Source organism: Halichoerus grypus, chromosome 9, assembly GCF_964656455.1.
Source record: "Halichoerus grypus chromosome 9, mHalGry1.hap1.1, whole genome shotgun sequence".
Lineage (NCBI taxonomy): Eukaryota > Metazoa > Chordata > Mammalia > Carnivora > Phocidae > Halichoerus > Halichoerus grypus.
In genome coordinates, this window is record NC_135720.1 from 15807211 (window position 1) to 15828929 (window position 21719).

The 21719-nt window shown below is 44.2% G+C and overlaps 1 protein-coding gene across 3 annotated transcripts in view; it reads right to left on the reverse strand.

The window, feature by feature from the left end:
• PLEKHG1 (pleckstrin homology and RhoGEF domain containing G1) overlaps positions 1 to 21719 on the reverse strand; it is a 223763-nt gene that overhangs the window by 13170 nt on the left and 188874 nt on the right. For all 3 annotated transcript variants that reach the window (XM_036072988.2, XM_036072989.2, XM_078054575.1), the window contains 9 exons: positions 20403 to 20553; positions 17220 to 17351; positions 14189 to 14371; positions 14008 to 14103; positions 13718 to 13804; positions 8341 to 8374; positions 5438 to 5533; positions 3066 to 3104; positions 1125 to 1147 (listed from right to left, as the gene is read on the reverse strand). In XM_036072988.2, coding sequence (XP_035928881.1) covers positions 1125 to 1147; positions 3066 to 3104; positions 5438 to 5533; positions 8341 to 8374; positions 13718 to 13804; positions 14008 to 14103; positions 14189 to 14371; positions 17220 to 17351; positions 20403 to 20553 — 841 coding nt within the window. The remainder of the gene's footprint in view (positions 1 to 1124; positions 1148 to 3065; positions 3105 to 5437; positions 5534 to 8340; positions 8375 to 13717; positions 13805 to 14007; positions 14104 to 14188; positions 14372 to 17219; positions 17352 to 20402; positions 20554 to 21719) is intronic.

The following is a 21719-nucleotide window of genomic DNA, read 5'->3' on the forward strand; positions in this document are numbered from 1 at the left end:
AAGGTTTAGTTAGTCCCCATATGGAGACTTGGCTTGATCACTATTGTCGAAAGTTTCCAACAAGCTCTTGAGATTCCATCTTTAGGGCCGGTGGAGTGATCCCCGCACCTGGTACTGAGCAGGGCTTAGCTCCATGATCCTAGTTTGGCAGCCTTAAAGAGCTGGGCGCCTTCTGCAGTGTTTGTTTATGGAAACAATGTAGATTAAAAACAAATCAAAATCTCATGCTATATTTCAGAACAATAACCAACTAATAAGTTTCAAAAGCTTCCAAACAAAAATATATACTACCCGAAAGAAATTCACATGCTCCAATTTTAAGAAAATTACTTTGAGGTAAGATTGCTGATTTTTAGACATTTTATTGGATTTATTGGAAAGGTACGGAGTTTATCAGCAGGGTTACTTGGGCCCTGTGCTAAGGAGCGATGCAGTGGAATTGTGGGGAGAGAGTTTCATAACCACATCCTTAGAGATACAGAACATTAAGCAAGAAACCACAATCAGTTCTCTAAGAGTTGTTAACTTAGACAATTGGTCTGTAGACAATTAGACATGGTTTACTCAGGTCAGGATACAATATCTCTTCTTCATAGGTAATACATTTGGATATACATCTTCCAATAGAGCATACCATTTTTATGCCCCCTCTCCTAATCTTTTATCAGAGGAAGAAAAGCCCCAACTTCATATAGTGAAGTTTCATTATAGGACATAGGATCATACTTCTTATACCAGCAGCAGGACCATATTCTTAGAAGGGGATCTCTGTGACTGAAGGCTAACGCTTTGAGAAGGGGCCAACATTTGGGAGGCAGGAGCCTTGGTCTTGTGACAAAGTCGGGTGCACCAGACTAGCACTTAGGGTACATGTACCCTAGGTAACCTTACAGCTTTTGAGGTCAGAGGTGGGGTAAGAGGGGGATCAAGAAATCATTGCCTTAGTTCTGAGAAATGAAGCAGGGGGAGGGAGGAGGTTATAAGGATGAGTCAGTCCTTAAGTCCATCTCAAAATGTAAAATAATTGTTTACATTGGAATATAGGCTGGGGATGAGATATATAAGGGTACCTATAAGGGGTGCCTAAGTAAACATTTCAAAATAAGAAATGTAATTGTGCTTACCTTTTGGATGTCTTGTGCTGTTTCTGAAAAATAAAAGGGTTTTAAAAGAATTTTTGAGGATTAAAAACATATCTCATACATAGGTAAGCACCCCTATTTTATAGGATTTTAAAACTCGTTAATAACTGAAGCCCGAGAGGCTTTTGGACCCTTTAGACCTTTAATTCTCAGAAAATGCCTCTTGGGGCACCTGGGTGGCTCAGTCGTTAAGCGTCTGCCTTCGGCTCAGGTAGTGATCCCAGGGTCCTGGGATCGAGTCCCACATCGGGCTCCCTCCTCAGGGGGAAGCCCGCTTCTCCCTCTCCCACTCCCACTGCTTGTGTTCCTGCTCTCACTATCTCTGTCTCTGTCAAATAAATAAAATCTTAAAAAAAAAAAAAGAAAATGCCTCTCAGTTATCTTCATTATATATCCTGTAGTATATGTAAAAACAAAAACAAAAACAAAAACAAAACCTTACATACATCTGAGTGTCAAGTACCTTTCTTAATCCCTGAGAGCAACAGACTGATTCATGTTAATAAGTCTCAAAATCTTCTCCCCAAATATGTGTTATCTGAAATACGCACCCTAAGCCATGAGAATCACTTAAACATAAGACTATGCTTCTGTTAATTTTTAAACATTTTACTGGTTTTCCCTGAACGACACAGACAGCATTTATCACTGGGGTCACCTTGGCGCTGTGCTAAGGAGCAGTAAAGGTGGGTTTCTGGGGGACTTGTACATAGCCACATCCTTACAGATGCCCCTTCAGATACCTCGCTGATGTGTGGCTCATCTTTAAACACTGTTTAATTACGGAAGCATATAAAGTAAACACTGATCGAATCCTCTCCAGAAATCCCACCCCGTGGAAGTTATCATACTTAGCAGTCGATGGTCCTCTTTCCAGCTCCCATACCCACTGCCCCTAGCCCACCACGATGCACGGTTTTGTTTATAAAATAAAGGTGCAATATGCAGCATTGCGTTTCCTGCTAAATGTATGTGCACACGCTTGTCAGTAGGGAAGGAGGTACTCCATTGTTTCTGACAGAAACTGCAGAATATTCCACGTAGCATTCCAGGATATACTACAATTTATTTAACTCTTTCCCACTAGATGGGCATTTTATGTGCTGCCCTATTACAAATGCTGCAAAGAACACACACACACATATCTGGGTCTAGCCACGCTTTGGGGGAGCACTTTTATACAGGAAGTATATACTGTGAAATTTATAAAAGTGAAAAAAGTGTAATTGTCAAGGACAAATGTGGATTTTAAATTTAAGTGCTCCAAATTTTGCTCCAAAAAGGTTGCAGAAATTTAGACACCATTCGTTTTGGAGTGCCTGTTTTTCTCTATTTTTTGGTTGAGCTCACAGCTTTCCCCTATTTATCTCCTTTAAATGTATGATTTTTCTGATTACTAACATGGATGACCATTTATAAATTTTATCGACGGCTTGTGTTTTTTTTTCTGTGAAACTGAATTATATTCTCTGCCTTTCTTTTATTATCCTTTTTAAAAGGTTTTATTTATTTATTTGAGAGAGAAAGAGAGAATCTGAAGCAGACTCCGCACTGAGCATGGAGCCTGATGCAGGGCTCAATCCCATGCCCATGAGATCACGACCTGAGCTAAAACCAAGAGTTGGATGCTTAACCAGCTCAGCCACCCAGGTGCCCCTCTGCCTTTTAAAAGAGAGTCCTTTGTCTCTTCTCTTTGATGTATGGGGTTTCTTTACATAATAGGGATATTAATCTTTTTATGCCAGTTATCTATATTGTAGACATTTTATGTCATTTGGCTTTACATCATATAATGGGGCACTATTACTTATAGAAGTTAATAAAATTTGTCCTCTGTAATTTATCTGGTGTTTATGTTTTTGTATGGTTTGACTTAGTGAATATCAGCAAGAATGAAAAAAAGAAAGATATTTCAGGACTTACCACTGGTCTTCAAAACTTTATGTGATCTTGAGGAAGGTTCTAGGAGAAAAAATAAGGCCAGCATCATTTGCAAAACCAAATCAAGGTTTTTTTCTTTATAAATGAATTATTTGAGCTCTAGAAAAAAATTTTTTTATCATATATACCGAAATCCCCATCACTTAGAGACACTTAACAGCAAGACATTCACTCTGACAAAGCTGTAGAACAAAATTTAACTGCGTAATCTGCGTAAACTACCCTACCAACAACTAGTAGAGCAATTTCCTTAGCTTTAACTACCACCTATAAGGGGATAGTGTTCAATTTTATATCCTTAAGCCACTCCTCTCCCAAGCCTCAGACCTCTAATGTTAACTGTCCATCTGACGATTCCCCAATGTGCCCACAGACCGAGCAACCCAACATGCCTCGAACGCACCAGTCTTCCCCCATAACTGTTCTTTAATCAAGTTCTTATCCTGGTTGTCACTGACATTACCTGCCCAAGTTAGCTATCAGGACATCATTCTAAATTTCTCCTGTTTTCATCCATCACAGTCCCGTGGGATCCCAATAATGACCCCCTCCCACTATTGTCTCAATCCAGGCCATTATCATCTCTCCCCCAGACTAGATGGACAGCCTACTTCAGTTTCCACATCAAGGCAGAATTCTCTTTTTAAAAGGCAAACATTTTGGGGCACCTGGGTGGCTCAGTCATTAAGCATCTGCCTTCAGCTCAGGTCATGAGCCCAGGGTTCTGGGATCGAGCCCCGCATCGGGTTCTCTGCTTAGCAGGAAGCCTGCTTCTTCCTCTCCCACTGCCCCCTGCTTGTGTTCCCTCTCTCGCTCTCTGTCAAATAAATAAATAAAATCTTAATAAAAAAAAAAAGGCAAATATTTCATTGCTGAAGGTCCTTCCTGTAGCTTGCAGGATCAAGCTCATACCTTCTGCAACTCCAGCCGCTTCTCCTTCTGGTTTACCTTGCACACCTCCACCTCCCCCCAGCTCCATCCCATGTTCCAGCCAGGCTGAACAACTGACAATAGAGGTCTGAGCTGAGGTATGCTGGCTCAAGTCTCAGGGCCTTTGCATGTGCTACTCCTGCCCCATCTGCCTCCTCAGCCCCCAGACTCCATCCCAGGTCTTCTGCTCTGGGAAGCCTTCTCTCTCCTTCCTAGACAGCCCCTCTCTCTCTCCTTTGTCTTTCCACTCTTCCTCCCACTCGGCCTCTACCACAGTCCATTACGGACTGGTACGTATTCACCCTTTTAGACTCTCCCACTGGACTATAACCTCCTAGGAAGCAGGAATCATATGTATTATTTACTCTTGCATTCTGGGTCCTTAGCACAGTGCAGGGGGTTAGGTAGGTACTCAATAAATACTGATTCAAATTAAAAAAAAAAAAGATCTGAGGGCTAAGAGAATACTAGATGGGAGTCTGGTTCAGCAAACACGTGTTAAAGGTTTAGGCTTAAATAATCTTTTATACGTGTCATTTATAGGATACAATTTTTCCCCAGTGTTAGTCAACAGGCTTTAAGTACCTGCATGCTAGTGGTAAGATGCATCAGCATGGATGGGACTGGAGGAGATTATGCTAAGGGAAATAAGTCAAGCAGAGAAAGTCAATTATGATATGGTTTCACTTATTTGTGGAACATAAGGAAGAGCATGGAGGACATTAGGAGAAGGAAGGTAAAAATGAAGGGGGGGAAATCGGAGAGCGAGACGAACCATGAAAGACTATGGACTCCGAGTAACAAACTGAGGGTTTTAGAGGGGAGGGGGGTGGGGGGATGGGTTAGCTGGGTGATGGGTATTAAGGAGGGCACGTACTGCATGGAGCACTGGGTGTTATATGAAAACAATGAATCATGGAACACTACATCAAAAACTAGTGATGTATTGTATGTGACTAACATAACATAATAAAATTAAATTAAAAAAATAAAAAAAAATATGGGGCGCCTGGGTGGCTCAGTCGTTAAGCGTCTGCCTTCGGCTCAGGTCATGGTCCCAGGGTCCTGGGATCGAGCCCCGCATCGGGCTCCCTGCTTGGCAGGAAGCCTGCTTCTCCCTCTCCCACTCCCCCTGCTTGTGTTCCTTCTCTCACTGTGTCTCTCTCTGTCAAATGAATAAATAAAATCTTTGAAAAAATAAATACAAATAAAAATAAAAAGAATAAATTTAAACACACACAAAAAGATGCTATGCAAAGCAAAATTAGTTGACTGGTATGTTTTATATTCCCTGGAAAATAGAGAGTTATGTAGAAAGTTTAGAACGAAACTTTTTGTTTAGAATGAAAGCCTGACAGACTGAAAGGATCTTTCATTACTTGTCCCCCCAGATTATTAAATTTTGATCACAACATCCTATTTACCAGATTTTCTTCTCAGCCGATATGGAGCAGAACCGTCTTTCGAACCACACAATGCTTTCGTTTCTCCCTCAGGACTGTAATAGAACCCAGGATAATCTGAAAAGATAACCACATACATCAATAAGAAGGAGGTGTTCAGTGACTTCTGAGATCGGTACGACTTGTTTTGGGTATCTATGGATTTATTCATTTTCATCAGACATGGTATAATCTCTCCTTTCCGTAGCTGGTGTTGAATATGTATCACAGGACTTTTTGTTTACATTGGGACTTCCAGGAGTCTGTCAGCAAGGTAGGCTGCCTTTCTAGTACACGTGTGTGCTCTCGGGTTCTCCGTTACACACACACACACGCCCTCCTTTTTCGCTCACTAGCAGAAAGAGCCATAACCATTGTCTTCACCCTTTGTAGGAAGTTACTTAAAATGTGTAAGGTGTGATTAAACTCCTCCTGCCGCTCAGGATCATCTGCAACTTGACGACCCACAGAGGTCAGAAAATTCTATTAAAATAAACGTCACTGCTGAACTTGCCAACAAGGCCCCTGACAGGCTGTGGTGATGGACCACAACAGAAGCTCTGCCAGGGAGGGCGAAGCCGTCTGGAGAATTCACCTGAAGTACAGCTTTTGCGAGGCGTCTATGGCCGGCTCGGTGGTGGAGGATGTCAAGCTATTCCCGCTCTATGGAAGCTGTCCTCTAGGGCTGCGACTCTTAGTATTTTTCTGGACATTGTTCTTTTGAATATTTGATAAGTGCTTTAGGTTCTCTTACCAGAAAAGGGATTTTCATTTCTTTTTTTTAAAGATTTTATTTATTTGAGAGAGAGAGCAAGAGTGAGTGAGATAGAGAGAGAGAGAGAGAGCAATGAGTGGGGGGGGAGGGGCAGAGGGAGAGGAAGAACCAGGCTCCCCACTGGGCAAGGGGCCCAATGTGGGACTCAATCCCAGGAGCCCGGGATCATGACTTGAGCTGAAGGCAGACACTTAACCAACTGAGCCACCCAGGTGTCCCCAGGATTTTCATTTAATTTCGCAGTTTATGTCTTTCTACCTATCTAAGGGGTACACGGACATCATATTAAGAAAATTGGGTCTAGGGGCACCTGGTTGTCTCGGTTAAGCATCAGACTCTTTTTTTTTTTTTTAAAGATTTTATTTATTTATTTATTTGACAGAGGCAGAGATGGCAAGAGCAGGAACACAAGCAGGGGGAGTAGGAGAGGGAGAAGCAGGCTTCCCGCTGAGCAGGGAGCCCGATGCGGGGCTCGATCCCAGGACCCTGGGATCATGACCTGAGCTGAAGGCAGACGCTTAACGACTGAGCCACCCAGGCGCCCCAAGCATCAGACTCTTGATCTCAGCTCAGGTCTTGATCTCAGGGTTGTGAGTTCAAGCCCCTCGTTGGGCTCCACGTTGGGCATGAAGCCTACTTAAAAAAAAAAAAAAGGAAAGAAAGAAAATTGGGTCTAATCCTAAAGTACTCTAGCACTTTCACTGGTATCTGAAGCCTGAAGGTAAACAATTTTAAGACATGGCTGTAATAGGGTTAAGGCTCTTTAAGGGTGTCCAAAGCTGGAGAGAGTTCTGAGGATTGTAAAGACCACACACGTTAGTCCAATGTCAGCGGCAAAGTTACATAAATGAGGTCATTTGGCCCAATGACTGGCCTACTCTGCTCATACCCAGCCAAGTCGAGAGTCAAGGCAGGGCAAATGCGGGGATTTTCCCAGGCGGGGTTGCTCTGGCCTAGTCTTGGGCCTGGAAGAAAGGCACGTGGCACCAGTTAGTGTCTCGAGATCATTCTGTGCACTCACAGAACCTTACTGGTGTCCACGGACTCGCCCAGAGGCTGGGAACGAGGGCTTGGTTCTGTTGAATGAAGTCGGTCACAGAAACAGCAGACTTCTTCAGACCCCCATCTTCCTCCACCTTTCCTCCTAAACCTAACATGCTCATCTGTGACCTTGCCTTCTCTTTAGTGTTATTTAAAAAAAAAAAAAAAATCTTAAAGAGCTTTCCACTGAATAAAATGGGGGACTTTCAAGAAGACAGGGCAGCAGGCCCCAGCCCAGCCCTCTGGTAGGGGTCACTCTCAGGAGCTGCGGGGCATGACATGGGGGGGGGTCTCAGTCACGTGGTGGGGGTACTCATCTTTCTACCTCACGAATGCTTCTTGTTTCCTCTGCAGAGCTAACCACCAGCGGCGTGGAGGGGACATGAATCAGTGTTCCCACCTGGGGCAAGATTCCTCAAAAGTAAGTTCTTTCAAACACTGTAGGTAAAAGTTTTTGTTAGACCCGGCTGTAAGTCTTTAAAGCCATTGATTCTCTTTTTTTTCCTATTTAATCTGGGAGAGAACAAGGATGTGATAAATGCCGTTGAACGAGGTTTTATTTTGTAGGACAGACCTCACCTCTGTTTATTTTCTGCCTGTTTTAGAAGCCTTGAAATACAATCACACTTGTGGGGCCGCTGTAATTTTGAAATTTGTGCCGCATCAGGAAAAGCACGAACTATCGTGTTGGCATGATTCTTGCAGGAAATCAACATAGATTTCCCTCCGATGGGGTGTGGTGGGACGTGTATGTGAAACCTTAATTTCTGGTGGTGGTAGAAGGGAGGGTAAGAATGGACCCTGGCAGCAGATCTTACATTCTTAGTTGTTACAGAGATCTACACATGTGGCCAGCCGTCAGGTGACTCACAGATCAACCAGGCGAAATCAATGTACAAACAAGCCAATGTGTTAGGAAGAGATTATACCGTCTGCCGGCTCTGTTTGTTAACACAGTGAATAGAGCTCCTTTCTTACAATTGACATTTTTGTAAACTTTAAGCCAGACAATATGACAGATGCAAGGAGACAAGAAAATTTCCAATTGTATTAAGAGAACAAAACTTACGAATGGCATCCATTTCAAGTATTGCTTGCTTGGCCTGAAAGAAAGAAAGTATAGCTTTAATTGCAATTACTTTTTGTTTCTTCTTTAAGCTATCAGTCGTAATACGGAAGACCTGTATTACCTATACTATCCCACCTGAAGAAGGGATTTATGAAAAGCTTTAAACAACTCATTACTTCTTTGAGGCATTAACACAAGGGCTTCAAACAGACAAGCGTCCACCTGCGGGTAGGAGATGCCACACAACGTTTGCCAGCAGAGCTAAGCTTGCAGCCCCCACCCGGAAGGAAGCCACAAATGGCCAGATAGGACCTACCTTCCAGGGTTACTACTACTACGCCCACATGATAGGCATGCAACCCAACGAAGTTACCACCCGCCCGCCAAGGGATTGGGCCAGATAATCCTCAACTCTGGCTTTCTTCTCCCTTCAACCCCAACCTTCGCAGCTTTAATGCTTTGAGGCTTCTTTTTATTGTTATTGCTGCCAATGGTATTAATGTTTAGGGAAATACAAAAAGATAGTTAATTACCCTAACATGAATCATGTTGCCTGAGGATTCAAAAAGGGAAAAAAAAATTACTTTAGGTAGCCTATCTTGCTCCCCCCATGTCATTTTCATAGTTCAAGAGTCGTGTAACTTAACCTCCAAACATTGGGCTAAAAATCACCTTAAAAATAATTTAATTGTATTTTTAAAAAAGATTTTATTTATTTATTTGACAGAGAGAGAGATAGTGAGAGCAGGAACACAAGCAGGGGGAGTGGGAGAGGGAGAAGCAGGCTTCCCGCTGAGCAGGGAGCCCGATGTGGGACTCGATCCCAGGACCCTGGGATCATGACCTGAGCCGAAGGCAGACACTTAACGACTGAGCCACCCAGGCGCCCCAATTTAATTGTATTTTGTTGCAATCTCTGATAGTGCGGTAAAAATATTTAGGCTAAATGGTAATATTTAGTTACACACACACACACACACACACAAAGGAGGGAGGTTAATGCAACCACTTAAGTGAGAAAACAAATGGTTATATTTTTATGACACTGATATTTTTATCATCTCGTCAGTTTGGGATTACTAGTTGGAATGAATTTCAAACACAGATGTGAGCTCAATTTCTGTGAAGTGCATTTCCAGAACCAGGTGAATATATAAAATGCAGAAGGCTCTACTTTTATCTTTGTTCTCAATCCAGAGGAGAGTGAGTGTATATATCATGTATATGGATGAACAAAATGGCTATTTCCAAGAAGTTTCCTGGTATCTATAAACTTAGACTTTAAGAACTCAGTATTTTTTGCCCCCATCTTGACACTGAATTTCAGAAAAGTACTATTCCCACATTTTCCTCTAGGAGTCAGCCAGGGACCATCACTGAACTGAACGACCGGAAGGAGGTTGTGAGTCACACAAACGAATTTCCAACAGCTTGTGGTTCACTGTGTTAGACTGGTGAGGCGTTTTTTTGAGGTTTACAAAAATTCCCCGTTATGCATTTCTTTTATTTACTAGGAATAAACAGATTTTGAAAGCTTTGGAGAAAGAGATTTAAGAAAAAGTCTTGAAGAAAGAAGTGAAAAGTTCAACTTAATAATAAACTTGCTTAAATAAAATGGAAAATTATTAGTACATTATAGTGGATCAAGTATCTTAAGTAAGTGTTTTCCACTGGGAGCAATGTGGCTAAGGATTGCTCCCTGCACCCAGACAGACCTGGGTCTGACTCAGGCTCAGGCATGTATGAGCTGTGTAAACAGCAGAGCACTTACTGTCGCTGAGCTTCTGCTCTTACTTCTCTAGAATGGGGAGAATAAGGCCTTCCTCAGAAGGTGTTTTGCTGAGGGCGAAATACAAAGTAGTTAGCACACTGTATGTGTGCTCAAGAAGTTGTAGCTGAAAAAATAATGTTCAGTTCTAAAAGGGTCGGGAATTTGGGTAAAAAAGTGCAATTCTATTGTGACTACATGAACCATTTTATTTTATTTTATTTTATTTTTTAAAAGATTTTATTTATTTGACACAGAGAGAGCGACAGCGAGAGAGGGAACACAAGCAGGGGGAGTGGGAGAGGGAGAAGCAGGCTTCCCGCGGAGCAGGGAGCCCGATGCGGGGCTCGATCCCAGGACCCTGGGAAGGCAGACGCTTAACGACTGAGCCACCCAGGCGCCCCTATATGAACCATTTTAACGCATAAAGGGAAAATGGCCTGGAATACAAACGTCTTGTGGGGGAAAAAGAGGACAGGCATGCAAGCTGGTCTGGTTTTGCAATGGCCTTTCAGAATCCTGTGGCAGCTTTGATTTTCCCAGGAGACAGGTGAACCGTAGGTGGGGCATATCAAAGACACTTTGTCATTGCTCAGGGCATTCCAAGGCACAGGGCCAGCAACTGAATAACTAACCATGAAGAAAACGCAATCACTTCTCTGCATGAGCTCCCTTACATCTCACAACACCCTGATGAAATGAGACTCATGCTTAACTCAAAGCACACACCTATGCACATTCATTTCCTGGGCACCAAATCAGTGCTGACAGTCCCTGAGAACGAGCTTCAAATGCTTCTCAAAATACACAGAGCAAAATAGACGTTCCTTTCTCAGGAATGTCCCTGTTCCTTATCCGCCCCTCCCTCCCCCCCCAGTTCTATTCTCATGACCACCATCCCACCTTCTGCTCCATTTCCCCCAGCCCAGCAAGGACCTTTTCACCATCCACATGGACAATCCATTCTCCACCCTCACCTTAGCTCCTAGCCACTTTATCTCTGATAACCTTTCCCTCCACTCCAGAACAGCAACACACAATCAGAGCGGCCCCCAGGACCTTAGCAGTGCCCAGAACTCTAAAAGCTCCCTTTTCAACTACAGACATCTGTATTTCCATCTCTCCACCTTTAACTCTTTCTAAGCCAGTTCTTGGACTCCGCAGGCCCCCGGTCCTTCAAGCCATGCCTATTCTCTCTGTTGGCTTCACTCTCCACTCAGCCTGGAAATCATGTTCATTCACTGTGCTGATTGGCACCCACCTTCCCCTGTGCTGCTAATCTTCCCCTTTAGTGGCTCTGCTGAGCCTCACCTTGGGGAACCCCCCTGCGCTGTGGTTCCTCAACACTAGCTTCCAAGTTGCTGAGCGGATTTCCAAATGACCTCATCACACTGATCTGTGGTGACCCACGTCATTCAGGTGTTGGATGCACAAATTATTGTCGTCATCCCTACAGACTGGTCCATTTCCTTTAGCAAGTGTTCTGAGCCTTGCCACTTTCCCTCAGGTGCCCAAACCCACCTGGGCTCCTCGCACCAGACACACGACAACATCACCAACTCCAGTGAAATCAAACTCTATATCTTCACTCAAGTCCGTCTCAAAGGCTCTCTGTCCTGTCTCATCTTTCTTCTCCCCCAGCTCTGGGAAGGAGGTTTCAAACTTCCCAGACTACCCCTTCACCCAGCGCTCCTGATCCCACCCTTCCAGCTCCCCAAGGTGGATTCCAAAGAGCACCGCTCTGCTCATCATTATGCTCTCCTTCCCTTTCCCCTTCCCGCTGCCCACTGTCACATCCATGGTGTTCTTCACCTACGCCAAGTGTCTTGCTCTGATCTCGCCTCTCCTCAAACCACCACCTTGCATCCTTTCTGCACTTTGTTAAAGAAGTCTGCACTCAGTCTGCTGCTTCTCATTTCTGCTTTTCTCTCCAACGCCCTGCAAGCTCTCCCTGAACTCTTAGCTGCCGAACCAAATATCTACGTTTCTGTTTGAATCTGTCGTGACGTCCGCAGCATTTGAGACTCTTGTTACCCTCTCCCTCTTTGAGATCCTTTCTTTCCATTGTCACCGCATCCTTCTCCTTCGGTTTTCTCACTGCCTCCCTGGTCACTCTCCCTTTGGTGGTCCTCGAAGTCCCCGCCGGTTCGCAGATCACTGAGATGTCGCCATTCCCAGGGGTTCTTTCCTTTACACGATTTTACGGGCCATCCTATCGAAGCTCAGGGCCCAGGGACTGTGTCAAGAGAGGCTCCAGAGCCGCAGCTCCCAAGACCGGAATTCCCACCTGGGCTGACTCGCCTCCGCACAGGCAGAGCGAGAGCTCCTCCTGATCCCATCCGACCGGTTCCTTCCCTTGGCAGCTTATCTCAGAACTCAACACTGTCTTCCCGGCCCAACCCCTGACTCATCCTTGCCTCCTATTTCTCTCCCTCCTCATGCACCTAGTGGGCAACATATTTTTCCCTCTGCCTCTGTGAAAGCTTTTGCATCTGCTCCCCCTCTGTTGCTGGGCCCCCCCCGGAAGTGCCCCTCACCTCTTTTCTAGACTACTGTGGTGGCTTGCTAATTCTTCTCCACCCTTCAGTGTCACTCTTTCAACTCATTTATCACCCTGTCCCTAAGGGTCCCCCTCTCAGAACACAGGTGAGACCATGCCATCCCCTTTCTCCAAAGCCTTTAGTAGTTTCCTACCACCAATACACCAGACTCCTTAGTGTGTGCCTTCAAAGACCTTTGTAAACCAGCAGGCTGCCTTCCACTTCTCCAGCCTCACCACCTACTCCATCTCCTGAGGACTCAGCCCTTCCACCTAGGCACCGACTGTGTGCTATGAACACGGTGCACCCATTCATATCTCTTTGTTTTTGTTTATGCTGTTCCCTCAGCCTGGTCTTCCTCTTCCTCCACCTAATAAATATATTCTTCATCCTTCCAGACTGAGGTAAAAGGCATTTCCTTCCTTTCCCCATTCAACTGTAATTGAACACTTTATCCTCCCACAACACTTGGCTTATACCTCAATTAATTCATCCTCTTTAGCAAACAGTTTGTTGTTTATATGGCTAGCTCCCTCATTGACAAATTCCTTCACAGCTGAGTCTGTATCTTTTTTCCCCTAGCATTCTCACAGAACCTAAGCTAGCTCTATTCACAATAGGCGCTTAGTGTAGCTTTGAACACTTCTCACAACTGTATTCTACTAGTTCTCTAGAAATTTTCTTATAGTCTTTTACTAATTTTTTCTTTGCTCAAGCCCAGAAAGAAAGTATAACAACAACAATTATAAAAAACAAACAAAAAAAACCTTTGGGGGTGCCTGGGTGGCTTAGTCAGGTAAGTGTCTGGCTCTTGGTTTTGGCTCAGGTCATGATCGCAGGGTCCTGGGATCAAGCCCTGCATCGGACTCCACTTAAAAAAAAAAAAACAACCTTTGACAATCTCCCTACATGTGAATCTTCTTAATATACCTGACTGGTTTAATTGATCCCATATGTATCCTCTCTCTCAATTTTCTTTATTTTGAAGGTGAACGTTTATTCCTGTTAGGCTGCCTTCTGGGACTTGAATTCCTTCACATTTTACTGTTTGTTGACCTCATCGTCTTACCTTAGCCGGGATCTTGGCTGCGTGGTTCTCTAGGATCAGCCTCTTCAGGTGCAGAACCCAGAGGCGTTTGTCCTGCTGGGATTTAGCCTACCAGAAGGCAATGTGGACAGTCAGACGACTCACGCCTCCCCCACTCACGAGATTCAGACCCTCTGATAACCCTCCGACAAGGTGGGAAATACACCGCGTGGCCAGAAGGCTCTGGAAAGGCCAGCCGGCACATGGCGCTCCTCATTTCCAAGAGTGAGCCCTGCGGGGGTGGGGTGGGGTTGGGGGGGCTCTGATGTTACCTGAACTGTGTGCTGCAGCTTCGGGTTCTTATAGTGGAAGACGCTGAAGCTGAGCGGCTCCTTGGGTATCACTTCCACAAGCATGAGGTTGCCACACTGAGCGGGAGAGCAGAGGGAGGGTGAGGCACGCTTGGAAGAGAACGGAACGAAGCCCTGACCCATGACCAACACTGAGACCTACCAGGATGTGGGCTTTGTATGTAAACGTGTCGTCTCTCTTCTTTGTGATGAGCAGCAGCTTGTCAAAGAGGAAGAGCGTCCGCTCGTTCTTGGCACGCTGGATGCGAAAGGTGCCTTCCAGCACCAGTTCCCCATAGCTGGTCAGGTCTGGCCCCTTCCAGTTAGTGAGCAGACTCTGGATCTCCTGAAAAAGTGACCATTCCGTGTGACTACACAGGAGGTGGGGAGACGTGGCAACGAGGACACGGTGGCCCATTTGCTGAGTCTCAAGAACAGTATCTAACTATCTCTGACTGGGTCTAATGGCTCTATTTGGTGTCCAGTGGTGTCTAATGATCCATGACCTGAATCCACAGGTGCGGGTGCCGTCACTTAAGGGCTAACAGAAATGAATCAAGTTGTCAGTTGATGAGTTGCCAATTACTTATTTCCATTCCTTGATAATCCCTCTTCTACGGCTGGGGACAGCAGTTACGTCTCTCAGAAGCAGGGGGAAGGGGCCACAGGTATGTGACCTTCTCCGATAGGCATCTTTCCCTTGACATTCTCACCCATATTCTCTGCACAAAAGCTTTCAGAGCGACTGATGTGCAAACCTTCTTCCAGAAACTGAAATCCATACTACATACAAGTAACTCATAACTACGGCCCGTGAGAAGTCACGGAAGATACATCTTAGAAATTTCCTGATATTAATCCCGTTTATTTGGGGAAAGGAAATGAAGTTCGTCACCACTATGTTTTTAATGGTACTTGATAAATATCAATTGAGAACATGACTTTGAAGTATCTTTGGGATTTACTGTCCATCCATATCAACGTTTTTTAAGGAAGCTGGTTTTTTTACTGTTTTGAGAAACAAAAATATTCACAAACAGCATTTAATTAAGTGACAACCCCAAATTTCACTGGTTGAAAGTAGAAGTGGATAGAAATGGAGATAAAAGTCTGAGCCAGAGCCTGATTTAGCAGGGTCTTCAGAATGCCAAACAGATTCATAAGGCATGAAAAACCAGTCATTTAGCCATTTCTGAATATGCAACAGACATTATGTCCACAGAACACGTGGCTGATGACACATTAAACCTTTTCTGTTATAAAAACCAGACGTGGCCCGAAAGATGAGAATGTCCCCTTCCCTCCATTTTTGAGCATCAATTGCCTCATACCACATTCTGGCTGCCTATAGATGAATCCTAGAGTTTTTGAATTTATGAGCTGAATAATGTGTCTTTTTTCCTGAGTTGGGCATAGGTACTCTGCACAGTGTGGAGTCACTCTGGGCTTTCAAGTCTCACTCCAGGGACACGCAGGAGCCTGTGATCAGCCTCTAGGCCCGCATGACCTTTTGTTTTTATTTTTTTTATTTTTTTTTTATTTTTATTTTTTAAATATTTTATTTATTTATTTGACAGAGAGAGAGAGACAGCAAGAGAGGGAACACAAGCAGGGGGAGCGGGAGAGGGAGAAGCAGGCTTCCTGCTGAGCAGGGAGCCCGATGTGGGGCTCGATCCCAGGACCCTGGGACCGTGACCTGAGCCGAAGGCAGACGCTTAACAACTGAGCCACCCAGGCACCCCTTATTTTTTTTATTTTTAAAAAAATATTATATTTATTTATTTGAGAGGGAGAGAGCACAAGCCAGGGAGCGGGAGGGGGGAGGGAGAGAGAGAGAAGCAGACTCCCTGCTAAGCAGAGCGCCCCACACAGGGCTCGGTCCCAGAACCCTGAGATCATGACCTGAGTTGAAGGCAGACACTTAACTGACTGAGCCACCCAGCACCCCGACTTTTTTTTTTAATTTTAATTTTTTTAATGTATGTTTGTATGTATTTTAAGATTTTATTTATTTATTTGACAGAGAGAGAGAGAGGGCACACATCAGAGGGAGAGGGAGAAGTAGACTCCCAGCTAAGCAGGGAGCCCGATGTGGGACTTGATCCCAGGACCCCAGGATCATGACCTGAGCCAAAGGCAGATGCTTAACCGCCTGAGCCATCCAGGCACCTGACCTTTTGTTTTTAAATAGTGCCCGGGACATGATCATTGGCTTAGCATTCATCAAATGTCTCCAAGGATTTCAGGTCCAAAACATTGGTGCTGGAAGGAGCCTTAGCAAAGTTCTTGTCTGTCTTATTTTAGAAATGAGGACCCTAACATGCAATGGTGAGCTTTGTCCCAAGTGGAACTGCAAAGAACCTGCTTCCAGACTTAGCTCTCCTTTCTCTGAGTCCCTGCCCCGTACCACACACGTACCAACCCACAATTTTGCATTCACTAGGGAGACAGGAAGTGAGGCTCAAAAACCCTTTCAACAGCTTAGAGAAAGTTGCTTCCAATAAGAATTTATTTGTAATTAACCTAAGATAAGGGCGTGGGAGACTCCAATTTATAACTTGGGTAATTGAAGGGGCTATGAGCAAACTCTTAGTTTAAAAGTTATAATGTAACTTCTCTCTTTTTTTTTTTTTTAAAGATTTTATTTATTTATTTGAGAGAGAGAATGAGATAGAGAGAGCATGAGAGGGTCAGAGGGAGAAGCAGACTCCCTGCCGAGCAAGGAGCCCGATGCGGGACTCGATCCCGGGACTCCAGGATCATGACCTGAGCCGAAGGCAGTCGCTTAACCAACTGAGCCACCCAGGTGCCCAAAAGTTATAATGTAACTTCTCTTAAAATATCACGTTAAACAGTGATCAGTATTAGCCATGTCCTGATCTTTCTTCAAGGAGACCTACTGACGAAGATCATGGATGAAATGCAACACTTGAGCAGCCTTAATATCTGATCTGGAAAATGGTAGGGGCGCCTGGGTGGCTCAGTTGGTGAAGCATCTGCCTTTGGCTCAGGTCATGATCGAGTCCCACGTCTGGCTCCCTGCTCAGTGGGGGGCCTGCTTCTCCCTCTGCCTCTGCCCCCTCCCCCTGCTCATGCTCTCTCAAAGAAAGAAAATCTTAAAAAAACCCCAAAGAACATGGTCATAGGTCAGTGTCCCCGCAGCTCCGCCAGGCGCCGCCAGCTCAAGGGCTTACCTGCAACCGGACTGCGTGCTCATGCTTCCTCTTCATGTCGTTGATGTGCCAAGCCACTCTCTGCATCGTGTCGATAGCATCGAGCACCACATCATAGCCCTCTGTGTCCTTGTCAAGGTGATTTTCTATTTCCTTTAAAAAAAAAAGACAGAACTAGCTATTTTCACTTTTTTTTTTCACACAGGGCATCTCTGTGATGAGCTCCTTGTATTTTACTTTTGCCTATTTATTTACACACCACCATCATGCCTTAAGAGTCTGAGATGACTTACCAGAGATACCTGCAAGAAAATGGTAAGACAGGAATGAAAACGGGGGGGGGGGGGGAGGGGAGGAAAAATAGAAGTGGGTTAGAATTTCACGACGAGAATAAAAGAAAACACTATACAGTCCATTAAGTCTCACAGAGATGCTCCAGTTATAACAGACACAAGAGTTGCTATTACAGTTGGAGACTAGCGAGTTTCCTGGTGGCCAATGTAGTAGGGTTCTCACCCTTACAGGATAGAAGACATACTTTCCTTTTTCTCCCAGAGGAAATAAAGGTGTCACACCGGACTGCGTAACAGACTAAACCATAGAGTGGACATGATCTTTAAAAGTACATCTATAGCAAGTGCCTTTTCATGTAGTCAAGGCTTTAAAGCCCCAAAGAAAGTTCACAAAAGACAAGTCTTCAGATTGTCGAGGATGATCTCATGGTTCAAGTATTCTCTGGGGATCAGTACTCAGCTTAGCACTGGAGTTCCACAATCCCAGGGCCACGAAAGGGACATGATCTCTGCTCTGATTCTTTCCAGCACATAAGACACATGTCCCTAGACCCCTCAAGAGCCCCTTATGGAGAGGGACTGTTGTATCATCTAATTCTTTATCTATTCAATAGTAACTACCAGAGAGGGTGGTCAATAAATGCTTATTAAGTTGAAGCTCTACCTTCTTAAAACAGTAACAGTAACCTACATAAATATGTAAAACAGTAAGAAGATATTATAGTCAATGAGATCATTTCTGGGACATCGATGATGTGCATAATCATTAAGCCAAAGGATGGAGGTTGAATCTTATGGTATAACTTATGAAGGTTAGTTCCATTATTTTATAATTCTACTTCGTAGAATTCCTACTTCAAGTTTTCCATCTAAGCTTGAAACTGGGAAGGAATTTGCATTTTCTTTCCACGCTCAGACTCAGCTGTTAGAAAGGTACTATGAAACTATACCGCTAAAATAAGAGCTCCCAGGTAAGCTCCAGATCAACAGCAGATTAAAAAAAAATAATAATTTCTTCTTTTGGTCTGAGAGGCAATCCTGTTCAACAACAAACAGACTCAGGAGTACAGAGTGTATTCTTGTGCGGATCTTCATGGATGGCTACACAACTTTGAAGTGATGTAAATGACACAGAAGGAACACTCTAAATCACCCATAAAAGCAAAAATACTTCAAAGGCAACCAGAAGTTAGTTTTTGATTAATCTAACCACTGTTCTTCATTACCAGCTGTTATGGATGGAATGTCTGTGTCCCCCCCAGAAGCCACATGTTGAAATCCTAACCCCCATTGTGCTGGTCTCAGGATGTGGGGCCTTTGGGAGGTGATTAGGTCATGAGGGTGGAGCCCTCATGGGTGGGATTAGTGCTCTTATAAAAGGGATCCTGGGGAGCTCTCGCCTCTTTCCACCATATAAGGAAACAAGAATGCAACCCAGGATAGCGACATCATCAGAACCTGACCAGATTGGCACCTTGATCTTGGCCTTCCAACCTCTAGAACTGTGAGAAATAAATGTTTGCTGTTGAAGCCACCCAGGCTATGGTATTTTCTTATAGGAGCCTAAACTAAGACACCGGTTCCTAATTTAGAGGGTAAGGGCTATTTTTCCCTATTAATTACCTTTTTGTAAGGATCTTGACTTGTTATGTTTCACATGCTTAAGTAACTGCCATCTTAGACTTTGCTTTTGATCGATGGCCACCCAACTCTCTAGAAGGCTATATTTAGAGATTATTGAGACACACTAGTCTTAAATGCCATATTAGCAGAGTCCAGCAGAGATCTATCCTGGGACAGGCATTATCTCAGCATTATTTGGACACTGGTTTAGCAAATTAATCCCACTAATCTAAGAGGTCATGAGTATTAGTTTAACAATTAAAGTGATATTCCTGATGTGGCTTCACAGGACATAAGATTCTCCAAACCCAGGCAAACAAAGCTGAGAAATTTCTAGCAGAGTTGGACCATAAGCGTTCTTAAAATTGTACATGTTTGTGAACTGAGCAAAATTGGAATGATTATCCAAGCTGGGAACCTGGAATCATTTAAAAAGAGATACAAATAAATTGCAGGCATGGTGATACAGATAAGAGCTCTGGATTCAAATTTTAAGATTTTAATGTAGTATGAAAATAATTAAACAAAAACAATAGCTCACTTTTATGGACTGCCTGTGAGCTACAGTGAACATGGACAATTTACAGGATTTGAACCCAGAGCCTGGACCCTAACCACCATGCTAGGTCTTCCTCGTGTTATAAGGGCAATCCAATCCTACTGACCCAATGGAAATGACTTGCAACAGAACTTTTCCCCAATTTTATCAACCTCCTTAGAGGAAGACATGAGAATGTGAGAGCTATGTCTACCTTTGTTTATAAAGCCTCCGTGCATTGTATACAAATAATGGGAAATGCAACAAATACAATGAAGTGATGCTAAGCCCCGCTCAAAGATCATTCATCACACCACTCATTGGTCTTCTCCTTTTTCGGCACCTTCTCTTTGCTCATACAAAAGCCAATCTATGACAGATAGCTCTCCTGCCCAACTGCCTACTGAATCTAGGCTCGTGGAGATAAGACACATAAAAATCTGTTTTTCATTACGGTGATAGCTCTCTATCTGAAACCATTCACTGCCCAGAGTGAGGTATTCCTAAGCCCTATCAGAATTAGAGCTAAAATGAATCTTTTCACTTGGCTGGTGTCAATGGGGCTGCAGGCCCAGAATATAAATATCTCTAATTCCTCAAAGCAGATTAGTCCGTTGTAAAGTATGAGTGTGGAAAACGTTTCCATATGTCCACAGCCTGTTCTGATATTTTTTCCCCGAAGCTTAATGGAGGATAAATGCACAAAATCACCATCCCCTGGAAAGTATTCAAGGGCAGGCAGAAACTTACATGCAAAAGGAGATGATATTTGAGAATCCGCTGAACTGGTTTCAAGAGATAGGACCCCAGAGGCAGAGAGTGTTTCAGAGTTTCCTGACGTTCCCTGAAGAATTTGGCCAGCATCTTATTCCGCATGCACTCTGTTAACACAGCCACTGACCTGCAGGAAGGACACATTTTTATCTCAGTTGTAATAGTGAGATGGGTATGTAAGTTTTAAATGCCCTAAAACAGGTGGGGCAGCAAGAGCTATAGCTAGACTAAAATGCCTCTGGACAAATTAGAAAAAGGTGTCTCTTTGGGCGGATGGATTAGAAAATGGCACAAGAAAAAGCTGGTTGCACATGGACAGATGGCTTCTAAGCAGCAAGCTCCTCCCTTCTAGGGATGAAGTCCCTGGCCAGGACACATGCTTGGCAAAAGGGGGATCTGAGTCAGATGTTAGCCCCCAGTTGCGTCCCATATGGGTATCTGTGCAGTGCACGAACCACACATTTGTATTCAGTCTGCACAGGTCAGACTGCAAGGACGGGGCACCTCTATACTAGGAAAAAAGGAGCTCATTCTTCAGTAGAGCCAGCCCCGTGCCAGGCATTTGTCACCCCTTCTGCCAGCTGCCTTTGTAGAATGCACAAACTGCCTGATACTCCGTGCAGATCTTTGGAGACCGTGGCCCACAAGTTAACTTCCCTTTGAGAATCTCTGAACAGATCCCTCTAAAGACAGTTTCTGAAACAGCTAGAGAACTTCACTTCTTAGGGAGTGTGCCTCAGTGGACTCGGAAAGCAGGTCAGAATTCCTTCTGCATCCCAGCTTCCCCAAAGGTAGTAAGTATAGCCCCCTAACACCCCAGGGGAATAGTTGAACCAGTGTTCATATCTTATACATGAAAGCCAGTGGGCTTGTGAAGTCACACACACATACGTAAATTAAAATCGTATGGTCTCATAACTTAGAAGAAAGCAGGTGGAAGTGATTTCAGCTCCTCTCTCCCCAAGGCAGTAATATGTTTTCAGGATTAATTTAGAAAATTAGGGCCAAATTAGACTCCTTGGAAGGAATTGAAATGGAGGTCTCTTAATGAACCTATTAGAATCACTTTTGTGCCCATCTGCTTTGAGAATTATCTGTCCAAACGGATTTATTTCCCCCAGAAGTTGAGATTTCAAAACTACTCCTTATCATGTAGCCGAGGGTCTTTTTAAAGGTTCTTCCAGAGCCAGAATCGGCTGCCCAGTTGCCCTTTGGCCATCTGAAGGCTTCAGCTTGTGCCCACGGACAGGACACCTGCAACAAATTGGGAGCACACTGAACTCCAGGTTCAGG